The sequence below is a fragment of the Crocodylus siamensis genome, chromosome 2 (assembly GCF_052110815.1).
Source record: "Crocodylus siamensis isolate JL-2025a chromosome 2, ASM5211081v1, whole genome shotgun sequence".
Classification (NCBI taxonomy): Eukaryota; Metazoa; Chordata; order Crocodylia; family Crocodylidae; genus Crocodylus; species Crocodylus siamensis.
Genome location: NC_143396.1, coordinates 124,816,159 through 124,835,315, shown reverse-complemented (window position 1 = coordinate 124,835,315; position 19,157 = coordinate 124,816,159). Strand labels below are relative to the sequence as shown.

The following is a 19,157-nucleotide window of genomic DNA, read 5'->3' as shown; positions in this document are numbered from 1 at the left end:
AGAGAAATTGTTATTATCCAGTTATACTGTATACAGTAAAAGCTCTGTTATCTGGCATCCTCTGGGAATGGGAGATGTCGGATAACAAAATATGCCAGTTAACTGAGTGGCCCGAACAGGCATCACTGCCCTTCCTGCAGTATCGCAGACCCTCCTGCGGTCTCTGTAGACCCCGTGGGACAGGGAGGCGGGCCCCGCACAGCCTGCTGTGCCCCTGGGCCATGGGGGCTCAGCAGCGCAGGCTGCTTTCCCCCGGGCCATGGTGGCTCAGAGAAACCGGAATTGCCACGGTGGGCACTTCCAGTTTCACTTTACAGGCCGCCATGTTCTATTAACTAACATGCCAGCTTGTAAGGTAATGTATCAGATAACAGAGCTTTTACTGTAATACGTTTTATTGTAATTTTATCAGCTGACACACAAACCAGCTGTTTGCTGGGTGGGCAGGCACGTGTGAGAGAATGGTAGAAGGCTGCAAGCATGATTATCATGCTTGTTGTCCGGGACCGTCTGGGGCTTCTAAACTTATTCTGAGAGTCCTGGCCAAAGCAAGTTAATTAAAAAATTGAGCAAGTAGTTGTGGAAATGTGAACGTATTTGTCAACATCGGTATAAAAATAAATGGTAAGGTAAGGAAATGGCATGTCATTGGAGAACTGGCATAAGCTTGTGTTAAGATCAGTTTGGGTTACCAACCTAAGATTCCATAGCCATTTTAAGCAGCTCTCTACGTGGTTAAGAAATGTTTTAGGATGTTCCTGTGCTTGCAGTGGGATGCTGCAGCATGAATTTAATATTTCACGGTACCTCTCTAAACATAGAGGAGAGTCAAGTTTTATCCTGTTCTTTTGTTTGTTTATTTCACCTGTGTGAAATAAGGGACAAATTTAGGGCTGAATTTATCCATGGAGCATGTGTTAAAGTATATGAATTTAATATATTCTAGAGCCATAGAAAAACTTTGTGGGTTTTTTATAATTTATTTTGGTTTGGATTCTCATAAGTTCATATCCCCTCTGTGTGCCAGACAGTTAATTTTAGTCAATTGTTATGACACTGAGGGTTTGCACAACATTGAGAAAATACAAACCCACCCACAGGTTTTGAAAAGCCTCCCAAACTGTCAGGAAACCTAGTTTTGACTCCGTAAGTAATTCTCTAATTAAGCACATTTTTGACATTGTTGCTCAGCTCTAGCCAAAAACAGCAGGTGACTTGTATATTAAAGAGATCAAAAATAAATGTATTTATTGCATTATCAGAAGCAACACTGAGGGATTTGTGGTATGTCACAAAAGTATGTAATGTGCAAGATCACGCCCCAGTTTTAACATCTGTTTTATAAATATACCGGACATCATTATGTTCAAGAACATACAGCACAAATAGAAAGCCTTGCTGCTGGGGTTTTTTATGAAGTAGAGCATATTTTGTGTTAGAATACATTTTGCTGATCTTCTTCCAATTTCATCCTGTTCTGTGGAGCCTGGGCTGTTGACAGAGTTCTCTAAGGAAACATGCTAGTCTTGGAGAGTTGCTTTGAAAATACACAAAGAAAATACAAAAGTTTAGTATACAAAATTCTTTCCATTTTGAAGCACAAGTTGACTTCAATAAACTTCTTGTCTAGACACATTCATTCTTCATCCTGTATTTTTTTTGTCTTGTCTTTCTAGTTGAATGGAGATTCTCAAGCTAAGGTGCAGAGGATCCTGCGACTGATTTCTGGTGGTGGTCTGTCCATTACAGGATCGCACATCTTATGTGGAGACTTTCTTTTTAGTGGTCACACTGTAGTGCTAACACTCACCTACCTGTTTATCAAGGAATGTAAGTTATGGTATTCAGTAATTAATGTGTTTTGTAGGTTATTGCGAGAAAAATTCCTAAGCACACATCGCGTTAATACATTGATGCACAATTTTTAATGTCCCCCCAAAAAGAGCAGAACTTCATCAAACAATTTAGAAAAATTCATCCTAGGGCTGTCTCTAGGATGGTTCTCCTATGAAGTACAATAATATGCACATTGCATGTATGGATATACTTTTTCCTAATGCAGGGTTTGGTGCTTTAGAGTTTGAGCACAGACTCTATTTCGGGAACTGGAAATGTGGGAGTGGGATAACAATGTGCTTTGAATCAAAAGAAAAATCACTGAGCACATAGGTATTTGTTTAATTTAATTCTGCACCTTCTAATTACTGACCCTTTTGAAGAAGAAAAGAAAAATATCACTTCCTTTTGGACATTGTGGGAACTGTGATTGTTTATACCAATACTGAGTTTAAAGCTGAGTTTCTCTAGAGCGAAAGTGCTCAGCCCATGGGCCAGATCCAACCAGTGGAGCCATGCCATTCAGCCCACAGAGGCTCTCATGGGTCCAGAAGATTGGGAGTAGGGAAATTTTGGCAGCTTCCCCCTGCTGCCAAATTTCCAATCCCGTGGGGAGCCATATGGGCTAGAGGTTACCTGGGGCCCAATCCAGGCACACAGGCCAGTGGGAGGCAGCATGGGGCCCTATGTTTGACCACACAAGCCCCAGTGGCACCAAAAGGTTAAGCAACACTTGTCAGAATATAAGAACATAAGAAGTGCCCCACTGAGTGAAACCAATAGTTCATCTAGCCTAGTATCCAGTCTCTGACGGTGGCAGAAATGGATACTAGAGGGAAAACATTTGACTGGAATAGATCTAGCGTCATCTGTTCCCTGTCCATTATCTTTCTTGGCATGCACCATTATTCATTTCCTCTGGCATTTCTAAACATCTCCAGCCAATCCATTTAACAGTTACTAATAGATCTATCATCCATGAATTTGTCCAGTCTCTTTTTGAACCTAGCTATGCTACCTGCATCTATCCCTCCTGTGGCAATAAATTCCACAAGTTTACTATGCATTGCATAAAAAAGACTTTGTCTTGTTAGTTTTAAACCAGTTTCCTACTAATTTTTGCCAGGTGCATTACCTTTGTACTTGTTGATTTGAAGTTCATCTGCCATTTTTTTTGACTGCTCACTTAGCTTGGTGAGATCTGTCTGCAGTTCCTCTCCATCAGCTTGGGACTTGACTCTACAGAATAATTTGGTATCATTTGCAAACTTAGAGACTTCATTGTGCACCTCCGTTTCCAGATCACTGATGAAAACCTTGAACAAAGTTGGGGCCCGGAATAGATCCCTGCAGAACCCCATAATCGGTCAAACAATGAAGCTTGGTTATGTGAAATCTTGCTTGCAGAACTTGTATATTGACAGAAGTTTGCCCTTCTTTCCCCTTCCCCTCCTTTTTTCTCCCCCAACAACTAGAGACTGGTATGTGGTATGGTGACTGCTAAGCCTAAATTTCGCAGTACTGAAAACTTTCCAGCAGTGATTCACATGTAATTAATACATCAGAATTGGTAGAACAGATGGCATATAGCCTAATGTTCCAGGAGTAGGTGGCAACAGGATTTACTGCTTTCTCGTAATAATATTGTATGCATGAATATGCCTAACAGTGGGCAGTTTAAAATTTTACCCTTTAATATGTGCCCCAAGCAAGATATAGTTAACTCTTTATTTCAAAATTTTGGGGGTGAGAATGGGGGAGGAATAGTGTAGTTCAGATGGCTTTAAACAGGACAAAGGGTAGAAAGAACCATAACAAGCAGATTGTAATATAACAAACCCTCTGAAGTTGCCTCTGAAGAATTGGCCATGTATTCCATAGGAATGCTGCTGCTGTGCAATCAGTGTCTGTACATCAGTACTGTGCCTCATTTTCTCATTGCTGCTTCCTATGTAAGTAAAAAAATGTAGTTTTCCAAGCAAGGGCATATGCAATATTATTGTTCTGATTAGAAGTTGCTTGCAATGTGTTTTTGCTCTTTTATCAGATGTGTTTCCAGTATGAAAGACCATCAGTTTTTCTAGGATTACTTTGTTTTCCTCTGTTCTTCTTCCTCCTCTCCTAGATGTCGTCTGGGCATTTTACTGGTATCCAGGAAAAAAGTATGAAAGTTTCCTCCTGATCTCTTGCTCCTTTCACTCGGAATGTTGAAAGGTGCATGCTTCCTGCCAGTGTACCATTTCTTTGTAAAACTAGTGTCATCAGTTAGATGACATGACTTGAGTTGTATCTAAATCCTAATCCTCTAGGTCAACAGGGGTGGATTTAGCCTTAATATTTTGGAAGACTTCAGAAGTATGGTTTTATTGTTCTTGGGTTTGTTTGTTTGTTTTGGGGGGGGAGGGGGAGAGTTAGTCTCTTTCCTCAACCTCCCCCTTCCCTGCCTCCCAACACATAACTGAATTCTGTCTGCAGTTATATGTCACACCACACTCTGTATAGGCACATAGATTCTCCTGAACTTCCTCCTTCTGGGACCGGGAGCTACTTTGGATGTAAAGTAGAATATTTATTAGAATAGCTTATTTTTAATGAGTACAAGTGCGGCAGCATCTACTCTAACTGTAAATTGGTCTTGGCACAAAAAAAACAAGGACTCTAAATAACATTCATCTTTTGGGAAAATGACACTGACAAGCATGGAGTTAGTAGTTGGCTTCTTTCTTTATTTCTATACACTCAAAATCATTTTAAACACACAAACTTAGATTATTTATAAATGTTCATCTCTCCCTCAGCTGGAACTTCTTAGGGCATGAGACCATGGGGAGGAAAATGTTTGCTTTATGTCAAGTAAGCTAATTTAGTTCTTAAGTGTCTATTCTTACTGAAATGCAGATATTTTCACAAATATGAATAAAATACATACACACCAGATGGGTTCAAATTTAAATAGCTGAATCTTACCTGTATTATCATATAGAAAAGTATAGCAACCTTTGCCTTTTTTTTTTTTGGTTGACAGATTCACCTCGTCATTTCTGGTGGTATCATTTAATCTGCTGGTTGATGAGTGCTGCTGGAATAATCTGTATTCTTGTTGCACATGAACACTACACTGTGGATGTCATCATTGCTTATTATATCACCACCCGGCTCTTCTGGTGGTACCACTCGATGGCTAATGAAAAGGTAAGTGCATAGGAAATACGTAAGCTATTGTAAATGTAATAATGGCCCTTTTCTCTCAATTCCATAAAAAATATTGATCACCAAAAGATCACCAAATTTAGTTGATTAGAACCAAGACAAAAATAGACTTTTTCTTTTGAAAGTATAAGAAATTTGGACTTCAGAGAGACTTAAGCACATCTGTACAGTTACTTACTTGCTTTCCTGAAAGCAAATAGGAATATTTGATAGATTGCAAGGCTAGAAGGGACCTCACCAGGCAGGAAAGACAACTGAATTCGGGTGACCCCAGAAAGGTAACCATCCAGTCTCCCCTTGAAGATTTCCAGGGTAGGTGATTGCATCATGAGGGAGCCTATTCCACTGTCTGGACACCCTGTCTGTGAAGAAGTTTTTCCTAATGTTGAGCCTGAAACAGTCTTCCAGGAGTTTATGGCCATTACTAGTGAACAGTTGTTCGCTGACCCCTTGATGTACTCCCCTGATGTAGCAGTAAGCTGCTACCAAGTCTCTCTCTCAGCCTTCTCTTTTTCAGGCTGAAGAGTCCCAGGTCCCTTAGCCTTTCCTCATATGGCTTGCTGTGCAAATCTGTGATCATATGGGTGGTGGCCCTTCTCTGGACTCTCAAAGCTTAGTGTTTAAAAAAAATACTTTATTGATGTTTTAGGTAGCCCATGCCATGTTTAAACAGAAACTAGTAATATTGTTTGTGAACTTCTAAATTACTTAGCTTTTTTTAAAAAACTTCACTGAAGTGTAAGTAGACTTACACATGTGTCAAAATTTTTCTCTCTAGCTCTATAGTATTTCGCAGTTTGAGATGCAATATAAGATATGATAGGACCCCTTAGATTATTGAATACAGTACTGTGTTATGACTGTCATCCATGGAATGAACAGATTAAAATCCCTCTAAAAACTTGCTAGGTGGGGTGATTTTAACTTTCATTTCTTGTTGGAGTTCTGATCCAAAACCAAAAGATTATCCCCTCTGTTGAATACTACATGATACATTATAAAGGGGAAAAGGTACATTGTATTGTGTTTCTTCCCAGGCTGAGGACACCTATTATTTTCAGAATTTTATTCTCTTATTGTACTGTATTTGACACACTCCTCCTTATAAAATTAAATTGATATGTTTGTGTATATTGCTAAGACTTGTTATTTTGTCTTTCTCTTTCTCTCTTCTTTTCCCTCATCCCCATCCCAATATAGAACTTGAAGGTATCTTCCCAAACAAATTTTCTCTCTCGAGCATGGTGGTATCCAATATTTTATTTCTTTGAGAAGAATGTACAAGGTTCAGTTCCATGCTGCTTCTCCTGGCCAATATCTTGGCCTCCCAGCTGTTTCAAATCTTCATGCAAAAAATATTCTCGGGTTCAGAAGATGGGAGAAGACAATGAAAAATCCACTTGAAGAAAGGAAAGAAATCAACTGCTCTTCTTTTTACCAAAACATTAATGCTGTAACCAAAGTTCTTTGAGGACTGTATTGTTACTCAAGCGGACCAAATTTTTGTGCAATTGATGGAAAGACACCTTGTAGACAAAAATGTCACCCCTTGATATATTTTCTAGTCATCACATTGTACAGGCTTGTTCCACTCTTCAGTGCTAGTGTGCACCACTGTTAGGATTTTTCCCTGAGAAAGAAAAGAAGCAGGACTTTGGTTTATTAATGAGATTAAGCGGTGCCAAAGAATACATCACGCTCTTCATTATTAATTATCACTCATCCACAAAAGCACCCAAACAAAATCTCTTCAGAGTTCTGGAGTTTAAGGGCAGAAGAATACTAAAAATTTCAATGCACAATGTCTATATAGAAAAATATAAAGAATAACACGATGGTGGGAAGTGGTGTATTGCATTGTTTTTGCAAACGAAGGTTAAACCTCTGATAAAATGACTGAAGCTGGAAGTGAGCCTTGCCATTTTTACACTATACTGGGTATGAATGTATTATGACCCTGAAATATTACCAACTCCTATGTATTCTATACTACTCTCAACCATATTTTTTATACTTTTTTATTAGTAATTTTATAAAAGTTAAAAAGAAAGCTGTTGTGCTACTTGATGACATTGTGAAATGGAAATAATAGCTGCTAACATCATCAGCTCTACAACCTTGGAGATATTTTATTTTTAAAATTATAACAAATAAGAAAATCATTTCAAAGTCTAAAGCTTTAATGGTGAGATAATTTCAGTTTGTATGTATTACGTATATATAGCTATATAGTACGTATACCTATATATACATGTACTTCTGTGTATTTACACACACACACACATTAACCAATAGTATATAACTGAAAAGAAAGCTATTTATAATGTTTCAAGCAAAATTTACGCTGTGTTGGTTTTTTTGTTTGTTTGGTTTTTTTATTCATTCACTTACTTGAGGACTGTAAAGTCAGGTCTCAAATGGGGAATGTTTAAAATAAAATAAAAAAATTTAGTTAGTGTTTCACGCTGAAACTATGTAGCATTGTGCTTGACAGCCTCATGTTATACATTGAGAACATTATTATTTATGCTTGGCACAAACCTCAGTCTCATAAACAAGTGTCCGGGCAAATACCTTAAAACAGTAGCATTTCTTTGACTATACCTAACATCTATTATTAAATGGTGCTGTCATATGACTGACTTGCTAATTCCTTCCTACCAGTGCTGCTTTGTCCAGCCAAAGGGTATGTTGGTTAAGAAATGGGAAATCACTGCTTCCTTAGAAGCACATGCTACAGTGCAGATCAGCAGTTACTATGGTTCACATTGTTTTGTTGTATTTGATATTGTTCTTTAGGAGACCAAGTGGATAATTAGCACCACCGTGTTTAAGAGTTAATAATTTGTTCTGTATTCATCTTCTCAGTTATGCTAGTATTTTATTTCCAAACCTTCAGTAAAAGCTGACAGTGGAGGGACTATCAATGTTAATAGTTGGTTTAACCTTTAACATAATTGAAAATACAAACTCTTTGAAGAATGCCTTTGAAAAGCTTTGAATGACAAGTGTGAACACTGAAAAAAGAAATTAAATAATGACAACCTCAGTTTTAAAACTTCTAGTTAAAAAGTTGTATAAATAAAATGCAATTTAGAGTATTTGAATCTGATCTCTTTTTCAGAGGGCCAGTAACTATAAAAATATGCACCAGAGAAGTTATTTTTCCTTGCATTTCAGATTATTTGATAATGCACAAAAGTAATACTTTTTTCCTTACAGGGCATCCTGATAACATATAGTTAAGTAACACTAACCTTGTTCTCTTTTTAACGGTTTTGTCATATTTCACTAGAAATATTATGCACCATATTTGGGACCTTTATGTTATGCAGATAGACACATTAATCTCAGAGTTTTGTTTCTGACAGAACTCTTGCCTCAAGCAAGAGTAACAGTAAGTAAGATAACTCTTACACTGTGAAAGCAGTATTTCTTCAGTTTTGAGCTGCATAGTCTTAGTGAACAGTATAAGTAAGGTTGGTCCTTTACAGAATGCAAAGTTCTGTGGTTTTTCTATTTTCTTAAATCATTATGTCTTTGAAGTAGCAGACTTCTGTGCTGTAGCTAAATCAGCCAAGTCACGTTTAATTATTTTTGTTTGTACCACTCTCATTGCCTTTGGAGGGAAATGTAATGAATTTCTTTAGTAGTAAATCTGCTTCAAGATGAGCACTGTAAAAGATGTTATTGGAGCATTCTAAGCAGCATCTAAAACTATGGTTTTCATTTGGTAACCTGTTAAATTACTGAATAATAAATTGCCTACATAGAATACAAAAGAGTTCCAATGAGAGATTCCAGCGAAATGCTTAGAAAGCTAATGACTCGCCTGCAACTTCTCTGTTCAAAAAACAGTATACTTCTGAATTTATGAAATAACCTGCCTTTTTCTGAAAACAAAATTAGGTAAATGATATATTTTCTAAGTTTTCTTATACTTTTGACAATAGGATCTTTCCTTTTGACCGTGTAACTCAATAGAAGATAATCAGTTGTTGAATAAAGTTTGCTTGAAATCCCTTTTTGTTTAAGCAAAGGAGACTTAAAAAATGAGTCTGTAGCTCAATAAATTGAATAAATTCTAATTTTGGCACAGTTCTCTTAATGCTTAAATTTTCTCCATTCTTAACTTGATAAAAGCGGAGGGCTTTTAGCTCTTAAATAATGGTGACCTTTTCCTGTTATCTCTCCATAACTTTAAGGTATGGGAAATGAATGAAAAAGGGAGTGGGGATTTACCTCCTGTCACCTGTTTTGTAGTAACTTTTTTCATGTGCTTGTCCTTACCCTATGGTAAATGGAAGCTAAAACACAGTAGTTTTACTACTCAGTGAAATGGGGGGTAAGTTTATTATAGTTAAGCACAGTGGTGCTTGGCTCAACCCTGTGGGCTTGATGAGTGATGCAGGGCTGGATCCATGTGTTCGGTCCATGAGTGTGATCTGGTACATTGGCCTGGCCCTGCATGCTGGACCCAGCTGTGGAGTGACTCTGCACCAGAGCCTGGCCCTGCGGTCTGGATCTGGCCACCACACAACCCGAGATGCCAGCATAGTCTGGTGCATTAGGGCCCTGTCATTTAGACTGGATGGCTCCCTCCTCATCTGCAAATTTGGCAGCAGGGGAGTAGTAACAACATGAATTTCAGCCTGGATTCCGCCTGCGGCCCAGAGATTGAACCATACTAGTTTAGCACATAAACAATTACAGCAGAAATAATTTGCACTAATTTGTTTGTCCTTGCCTTTTTGTTTCTTACTAATGTAAACTAAGTATCTTTAAAAAAAAAAAAAAAAAGGATAAAAGTACATATCTTGTTCAGGAACGTCTGGAGCTTAAATATGTTCAAGATCAGTATACTGTGCCTTATATTTTCACATTACCCATTTTTGTATTTCCATTGTAAACATTCAAAGCACACATAGGCCACTGCTAGCTTATATATATAAAAAGCCTAAGAATTTCCAGTAATTATGATTACTGAATTACAAAACAACTCCAATACAAACATTCAAGCTGGAAAGAAGGTGAATAAAAGGATGAAATCAAAAAGGAAAATACTAACTTGGAATTCATTCAAATGCAACTTCACAGTTCTGGGCATTGTCTTGTATTCAGGTTGCCATTTCAAATATATATCATTCAATTAAAGTTTTCTGTGATTTTTATTTGATTACTGTCTATAGTGACACTCATGTCCCTTGCCAGATACCCATAAGCAGAGCCGCTCAATTTAGGGTTTGTAAGACTTCTTGAAGTCCACCCCTGGAACCTCAGTGTGTATACCTGCCATACCAATAAAGTCATAGTTGCTGCTGAACACTTGATTGGCAGATGTGAAAATGGGTGCCTTACTAGAGTTATAAGTCTGACTTAAGCATTCATATTTTAAAAAATTGGCCATGGTAATTAGTTATTAAGTTTAATTTATCAGGATCATGGGGTAGATGGCATGCAACATCTGTCGGATAAAGCAGCTAAGTCAAGTTTTGTACACAACTGGGTTTTTACCTCCATTATATGTGCTTAGTGCTCCCTTGTGGAGATAAAGGATATGTGTCTAGCATCACTCAAGTTGCAAAAGGAATATTGACAAAAGGAACTATAAAGGGTTAGACTGCCAGTTCAAGAAAAATAAAACCAAACCACATGTTTTCCTAATACTAGAACCAATTCCCCTCCTCCCATACAGCTCCATTCCTTAAGACAAAAAATGTGGATAACTTGACAATGGGTTTTTGTTCATTTTTACACATTGCTACATTACTGTCTTCTGGTAAGAATCCAGAAATAAAAATGTTCTTGTGATATTGACAACACACAAAGGAAAATCCTTTTTTCATGAGACTTGCAATTATAATGCAAGCTTTTCGACAAAGCTTGAATTCAATCAGTCCTCTGAACTTTCAAGTTTCACCAGTCACTAGCGATTTCATGACCAGATAACATGGCCCACTTCTTAATTCATCATAGTGACAGCAAAGGTTTATTTCTGTTAGATTTGAAATATGCTCTAGGGCTTTAGGATCTGATTTCTCATCTACAACTCAAAGGAGCTGAATCAGACCCATAAAGAGAGGCCTCAAAATGCAGGTTTCAGTTCTGCCCCAGGCTCACTCATTGGCTCGTGTTCATTTAGAGAAGTCACTTTAGTTCTCCGGGACTAATTTATCAGTTCCACTGAGCATCAAGTTGCAGTGGTCTTTCCCAGGAATAGACTCAATGGGCACATAGACACGTGCAATTAATGCGAAGCAATACACTCTAGCATCAGCTGGAGGTCATTGCTCTTGGGTGCCATGTATACATGTGCACTTTGAACTGCAGCACGTTGAGCTGGACAGTCAACCTGCCGGACTGGGGCTGCTCCAACCTGGCTTAACATGCTGCAGAGGGGCTGACTGGGGCATGAGGGTGCTCAAGTGCAGGGCTTGCCAGCAGCTACTCCCTGTACTGAAGCACCCTCATGCCCAAACCAGCCCCACATGTGCATTGCTTCAGAGTAAATAACTCTGCCATAGGATAGTACTTGTATTTACAAGTAGTAACCTACCCTGGAGTTAATTAGTTTACCGGTGCCTAATAAAGCTGCACTGTAGATATGGACACTTTACAGAGCTAATTAGCTAGCTGTGCAGTAAACATCTCGTGTAGATGCTCCCAGTGTATATGAAAATTTAATCTTTCCTCACAGCAGTTTTATGGTTTGAAAAGACTGTTTCTCTGTCTCTCAGTACTATTGTGTAGTTGTGCTATATACAAACTACTTCTTAGATCATTGGATAAGTGTTATAGAAGTGCAAAATACTTTTCTTGAACTAGGAGTTTGACAGTGTAGTTTAACTAAACTAATGACACATGTTTTGAGTTCTATTTCTGCGTTAAGCACAGCAAAAGACAGTCCACATTTCAACCTCGAGGTGTTCTTTTTGTAGTGGCTGAATTTGAGAGTCATTCAAATCAATGTTGCAATTGAAGGACATGTAAGAATAATTTCCCAACATCATAATGTCATTTCATTGTTATCGGTTAGAAGCCAGTGATATGGATATTGCAAAGCTGCATTGTGGAATTCCATTTGTAACAAACATTGGGAACCAAGTCAAAGTTATCCAGTTGACTATCTCATGCAAACATACACTTAAACTAGCATGACTAGCCTGTGAGCTTTACTTTACTTAGCAATATAGTGTATATTAGAATTAAATCTAGGAATGAAGAGGGAAACTTGAGGCCTAGTATATGAAGATTCAAGAAGCCATAAACGCAAACTATATTTGCCAAGTTGGAAGGTAAAACTATTACATAGGAACATATATTTAATGCTTCAGGATATGGAGATGTGTTGCAGAATATGTATTAAGTGTTAAAAATTAGCCAGTTAAATTCTTTTAGAAATATACTCTTTCAATGCAAGTGCCTTATTTTATAGTCCAGTTTTATGTCTCTTCCTGTACGTTGTGAAATACATTGATTTCCTTCAATAACTTCCATTATAAGAAAATGTGCATCAGGTATATGTTACTCTAAGGACATGTTATTAGGGTATGTTTGCAGATTTTAATCAAAATGCCCTCTTTCAGACACTTGCTGTAACTTTCAAATTGTCATTAAAAGTATAACACAACCTGTACTAATGCATATAAGGGTGCATTAGCACTTCTGCTAGTAAGCTCCTGTTTCCATGGATTTAATTATTTGATTGTAAAATATCACGCCAGGCTGAAATGTAGCACATGAGTTTTGGGCCAAGGTCAAATATTTTGACAAATGTTGGCAAAAAGTTCTGCTTTAAAATTAGTTTGTACTACAATAGATGGGTGTTAGTCTTTTTCTAACGAAGTCCTCAGTCTCTGTCTGCAGTAATTTTTAAGGTGGAATGTTGAAGCTGATAGTTTCTAATGTAGTTTTGTTTAGTGCCTTTTGAATGTTTGTTTTTCTTTAGGGTGGAGGCTGGTGATGAAGAATCACTATGTTTAATCTGCTTTCAGCAGGAACATTTTAAATCTAAATGAATAATATAAAGGCTTTTATAGAAACATGTTTTCTGTGGATGTGTTTTCTGTGATATGCTTTGGGCTAGCATGTGACCTAGAGCTGCAACCCACACAATGAAGAGGGTGCAAAATGACCACTGCAACAAGAACACCCAGGAGGAATTATGGTTGACTCGCATTGACTTCCTGCATGCCATAGCCATAATATCTTAACATAGAATGTAGCATGCACCACCACACCTGGCCTGGTTCCTCACTACTTTTTGGGATGATCAGGGCTGGCCATAAAAAAGGAATGTGCTCCCAGTTACTCTCTCTGGTCTCTGTGCTATGCAATGAAAGCTTGCAGAACTCTCCCCACCTTTTTGAACTTACTAGAACCAATTTGTTTTCCTTTTGGTAAATCAAATTTCAAAGCTAGATAAAGCTCACTACCATTTTGATAAAAACTCAAGACTATTACTTGATGTGCCTCAAAACAATTTGCATATAGAAATCATCATGTTTAATTACTGAAAAATACAATGGTGATAAAAATGTGAGGGTTGTAAGAGAGAAGGCACTACTATATTCTGGCTGCCATACAAAACTGGGCACAGAGAAGACTGGGGAGAGATAATTTATAGTGTCAAGTTTAGGAAGTTTCCCCAGGACTTTTATGGGAATACTTTTAGGTCTCCATAATACTCATTATGGGTATGTACAGATATTTGGGGAGGTTAGATCAAGTTAATGGTAAGTCGGGGGGAGGGGCTAGTAGGAGGGCTTGAGATCAGGGGAGGCAAGCAGGTTCCAGTGGGGGAATCAGGGAGGCAATTGAGTTACACAGGGAGGGGAGGGTTGGGAGGCTTATGCAGTTTGCTGGGGGTGTTGCAATTGGTGGGGGAGGACAGGGGCTGGCAGTGTCTTTGAGGGGACTTTGGAGGAAGGGGGAGGATGCTTTTTTTCCCCCTCCCCCAGATCGGGGCTTATTTTTAGGCCCCCAAACCCTCTCCAACTCCTAGATAAACAACCCCTTGGTGAACAAACCCCCGCACGCTGCCTGCTCCTCCTCCCATCCCAACTCGCTTGACTCCCAGTATTGGCAGATATCAGTAAAACTAGCACTGGGAACAGCTTGCAAGATTGGGTGTTTGGCAGACTTGCAGGGGACTGAATGATGTTGGGGGAGGAGGGAAGGTTGTTTGGGGGTGGGACAAAGGGTTTGAAGGACTGAAAATAGCTCAGTGCCATGGGGGTGGGGAAGGGTAGGGAAAGTGCAGTCCCAAGACAGGGGCAAGTAGTTGGTCTTTCCCAGCCCCAAACATGGGAACTGTACAGAAGTTCAATTAGATCTGTTTTGCCAGATCTGATTTAAGTTAGACTATCTCAGAGGTACAGTTAACTTAGATCAGGTCAGCTATTTTTAAACTGATCCGCCTTCCTAGATTCCTGTACAGTTCTCAGTTACAGTACACCCAACCAGGGATCTAAGTGTAAGGTCTGCACCCGGGTACACTATGTTAGATTGGGTGGCCATTTTTAAAGTGATCTAACCTCTCCAAACATCTATGTGTATCCTCTAGGAAGACTTTTGGGGCTGTTTATAGTGAACTTGGAAACATTCAAATATTTTTTTAAAAATCTACCTAGTTATAGGATTAATTCCATATTTGGACACCCAGCATGCCTATATACAGGCTCCAATGTGTTCTAATTAGAAGGCTCCAGCATGCTTCACCATCGTGTATTCAGCATCCTGCATTTCAAAATGAAGGTGGGGGTGCTTTAACTAAAGCTCATTGGACGAGATTAAGTTAAAGCACGCCCGCAGGCATTCTGAAATGTGGGACACTAAATGCACATGATGCTGTGGCATTTTAAGTAGAGTGGTTATCCAGGAGCTGCTCCAATTAAATGCCCTCCCCCCACAACTCCAGAGCATGTTTATAGACACTCCCAGATTGCGAAGTAGGTGTTGTTTCATGATAAAATGATGAACACAGCATAGAATTTGCAACCATGTTGCATAGTTGCTATAAAGAAAACTGCAAACAGTTTTGGAAAACTGTAAATATATCAACTATTTGAGTAACCCGTTAAAGCTTCATACAGACAGTAATCTGTCTATAGAATTTGCATTTAGTACTGTAGAAAATAATCAAAGGTAACCTTTCAGACTTGCTTTTACCAGTGTGTAGATATTTTAATGTGTATTTTTAATTGTAATTACCAAACTAATTGATGAAAAAATATGGGTGAACTGTGGAAGGGGAAAGAAGGACAGAATATTACTTTAGAAATTGTACTTTTGTGTTAGCAAGTACATGCACATTTTACAGGAGAAGTAGTCTGGGGTCTTTTGGATGAATGGAAACAAGTTTGATCAGTAGCAGTTGTTTAAGCTCACCCACCACCTGTCTCATGCTGTTTGTGTTAGAATTATTACAAATATCTGTAGGAGACATACACAAGAATGTAGGACAGAATGCATAATAGAAATCCAGACCGCAATTGATTGAGCCCCATTAGACATCCAACAGCTATTTTTTCTTTTACCTCTTTTCTTAAATTCACGTTTTCCATTTACCATTCAGTAGTTATTTTTCTTTTGTTTAGCAAATAAAAGTTCATTGTTAACAGGAGTACTTTATAGCATTTGTATATGATGGTGTCTAACATTATGGAAACAAAACTAACTATATTACTTAGGCAGACCACTATTTTCATGTTTGATTAATGGTTTTTATGTTATTACTGGGTTTGGTTCTTATTATTACTTTTGTCACTTACAGGAGATGTTATGTATTTACCAGTGGCAATGGATTTATTTTGATAACATGTAACAAAAAACAGCACATTTCTCCAAATAAATTGCCTATAAAAGTAAAAATCCAAGTGGTTGCCAGCAATTTAAAATGAACTTTACTATTCACATAAAACAACAAAGTTTCTGCTTTGAAAAGCCTACAGTCTAGTTCACTAGGTCGACAGTGCCAAGTTATGAAAGCAACATTCACTAAGTTTTTAATCAATGGAAGTCCTTCGAATTCATTACAGTTTTAAAACTCAGGAAGACAGTGATAAAGTCATTAATCAGAGTTGAATGTTAAGTTCCAAATAAGTTAGTAAAGAACATTCAATTCTTATTACAAAACCAGTGGGATAAGCTAAATTGTGCATGGGATATGCATTTGAAAGGTTTTGTAGTTGGTAGTGCAGCCATTATCTGCTACATTATGCAATTATTTGGGGGTGGAAGAAGTAGCGGCCATAAACCAGCTGTATGCACAACATGTGGATGAGACCTGCGGGTCAACAAAAAAAACATTCCCACAAAATCCAGGACACTGACCAAATCTGTCAGTTCTGCATCATTAGACATACCTTTGCCTTTTCTACTAGTCTGATCTACCAATAAATAATGGCAACTGGGAGGTAGAAAGGAAAGCCAGGCATTGTTGGTTGGGATATAGTTCAGCTGAAAAATGACTATGAAATATACTTCCCTGGTGACAGTAGATGAAAATTAGGGGCTAATTAAAAAGAAGGAAAATAGAGGGAGATTATAGGATTCTAGAAAAGCTTTCTGCATCCCTAATTATGTCATCTCAATTGGGCAAGTAGGCAGTGGACTGCAAATGGAAGTAGAACAGTTGTGAGTGAGGTCAAGGGGAGGGTAGGTAGTACATGGGAATCTTTTTATAGACCAAAAAGGTCTTCTCTTGCAACACTAGTGAAACACTAACTGGAAACTTAGCAATAGAAATTTGAATGCCAGAAAAGTGAGTTGTTTAAAAAAAATTAAAAGAGCAACAAAAATAAATTGGAGGAAATTACATGTGAATAAATTATTAAAAAGCACTCAAGCTTCACTATCTGACAGGGATGTGTAAAACACTCAAACCAGTTTCATAATGTAGAAATTGTCTGTCTTTACATCATTATAATTTGATTTTAAAAGTTTTAAAATTTGACTCCTCTAATGTTCTGATATGGGGGGAAAACTTTAACATTTCCATTTTTTTTAATTTGAGTGGTGCCCAAATTCAAAATGTTCCATGTTTCTGTGTTAAAATAGTTTAACAGAAATGTCTGCTGAAATTATAGTGGAAGACTAATTTTCACATTTCATTTACACTGAGGAGAAAAAACTATGAACATGATCTTTTTAGGCTACTTCTTAAGTAGGATGTGAAAGAACTGACAGGAGAAACCATTTGTATTTTTAAATACTTTGGAGGTACTGTTGGAAAGCAAATATTCAGATAACATTTTTTCCCTTGCAAGATCATGAACATTCTTCACAAGTCTGTCCAGTTCTTAATCTTTGACCCTTCTCATTTAGATACAAAATGTACTGTCATTTCCCTTTATCACTGATAAAATGCTTCTAATTTAGCTCTGTCTCTAGCCATATTTCCTTCATATTTCCACTCTGTCTGGATTCTTTCAAATGTTACTTCACTATGCACTTTCTGCTGACTATTCTAATTAAACTACTAAGAGGCTCAGCCAAATTCAACTGGAAAATGTTGTATGATGTGGTTCATTGCCAATGTGAACTTGCAGGGGTGGAGGGTGGCATTAATACTTCTGTACATGTCAGCATCTGTAAAATATTCACTCCTGCCATTGGGCAGATTAGAGAGATTGCCTCTAACAGTTTTAATAATTGCTTGAAGAAAATTTGCCTTTCAGCATTTAATATTTTACATATTCTCCATTCAATTGAGGGGCTCCTTTATAATTACAGTAAATTGATTTTAAATACATCTGAGTTTTTTATGGGGAAAGTATTGCATATTTAAAGATTCTTATATTTAAAAGCAAGGTATTTTAGTTGCTCAGAGTTCTTCTCCCCTTTGAATGCTTTTCCAATATTGGAGCAATTTTAGTAGTGAAGTAAGGCTGCAGTTGTAGTACATAAGCAACAATATTGCTTAGGGAATGCTATTGATGTTCTGTCTTAAAGAAAAGAACGGATACTAATTTGCTAGCAATCAGTTCTGTGCTAGGTTGTTCAGTAATATACCTTCTACCAAGTGGCCAAAGTTAGGTAAAAGGTGACTTTCATGCAAGGCTGAAGTTTAAAACTATCTTTGAGAAAGGCATTATCATAAAGTCAAAGGTCCATCCAGTTGGTAGAGTTAATGGGAATGACCTGGGTAACATTGTGCTTTACTATATCTTATTCCATGGCTAGAAAGATTCCCAGTTCCAGCTGGGTTTGTTAGGAACAACCTTCAACACAAGCCCAGAGAGAGACTTGAACTTTTGCCTTTGGATCCATAAGCACCTAGAGATCCATAGGCACCTAACCAATTCACAGGGTTCCTGGAAGTGCAACCATAGAATCCAGGCTGCTCTGAGCAGGACTAGTCTTTCCTTAGAGTATTAAGAAAAGCATCCAGCACATTGCTGGATCTCTTGGAGATAAACAGCATAAGGGCACAGACAGACATTATACTTAGACCTATCTAAGTGAACATAGATCAATCTAAACTCGTAACTGTACAGAAGCTCAGCGCACATAAACTGATCTAAAAATGAAACAAGTGCTCTAAAGTAGACCATATTTGTATACTTGATTGAGGTCCATTCAGGTTAGACTGATATATCAAACTTGTGCACTGTTCCCCTACTCATTCAAATTACCCATTCCAGTATCCCAGCCTGCTTTGCAGTCCTCCCTCACAGGGAGTCATGCTGGCACTCAGCCTGTGCTCAGCTGCTCCAGCTGAGTGCCCAGCAGGCCCCACTCCTCACCCCTGGGATGTCCCAGCATCAAGCAGGCACAGCCCCTTTCCCTTGTCCCACTTTTAGGCTCCAGCTTTCAGCCAGCTGTCAGCCACATGCAGATGGGGTGGGGGGGAAAGTGAGGCATCTGAGCCCCCATCATAAAGCACCCCACAGTGTACCTGCAAACCTCAACACTGAGCCCAAGAGAACCCCCATGCTTAGGCACAGCCCTATGGACCCCAACTCTGGCACCCTCACACCCAGCTGGGGACCCCCATGCTCAGGTACAGCCCCACAGACCCCAACCTTGGCTCCTATACACCATATCTCAGAGGTCTGACCTATCTTGCAACCTGGCTGCCAGCAGACACCCCCTTTCCCCCCAAGCAA

General features: G+C 38.4%; 1 protein-coding gene across 6 annotated transcripts in view; it reads left to right on the top strand.

The window, feature by feature from the left end:
• SGMS2 (sphingomyelin synthase 2) overlaps positions 1–11,509 on the top strand; it is a 138,863-nt gene extending 127,354 nt beyond the window's left edge. For all 6 annotated transcript variants that reach the window (XM_090036739.1, XM_090036740.1, XM_090036741.1 and 3 more), the window contains 3 exons: positions 1,677–1,830; positions 4,862–5,028; positions 6,247–11,509. In XM_090036739.1, the coding sequence (XP_089892865.1) occupies positions 1,677–1,830; positions 4,862–5,028; positions 6,247–6,450 (525 nt within the window). In that variant the 3' untranslated portion in view covers positions 6,451–11,509. The remainder of the gene's footprint in view (positions 1–1,676; positions 1,831–4,861; positions 5,029–6,246) is intronic.
• The last annotated feature ends 7,648 nt before the right edge of the window (positions 11,510–19,157 follow it).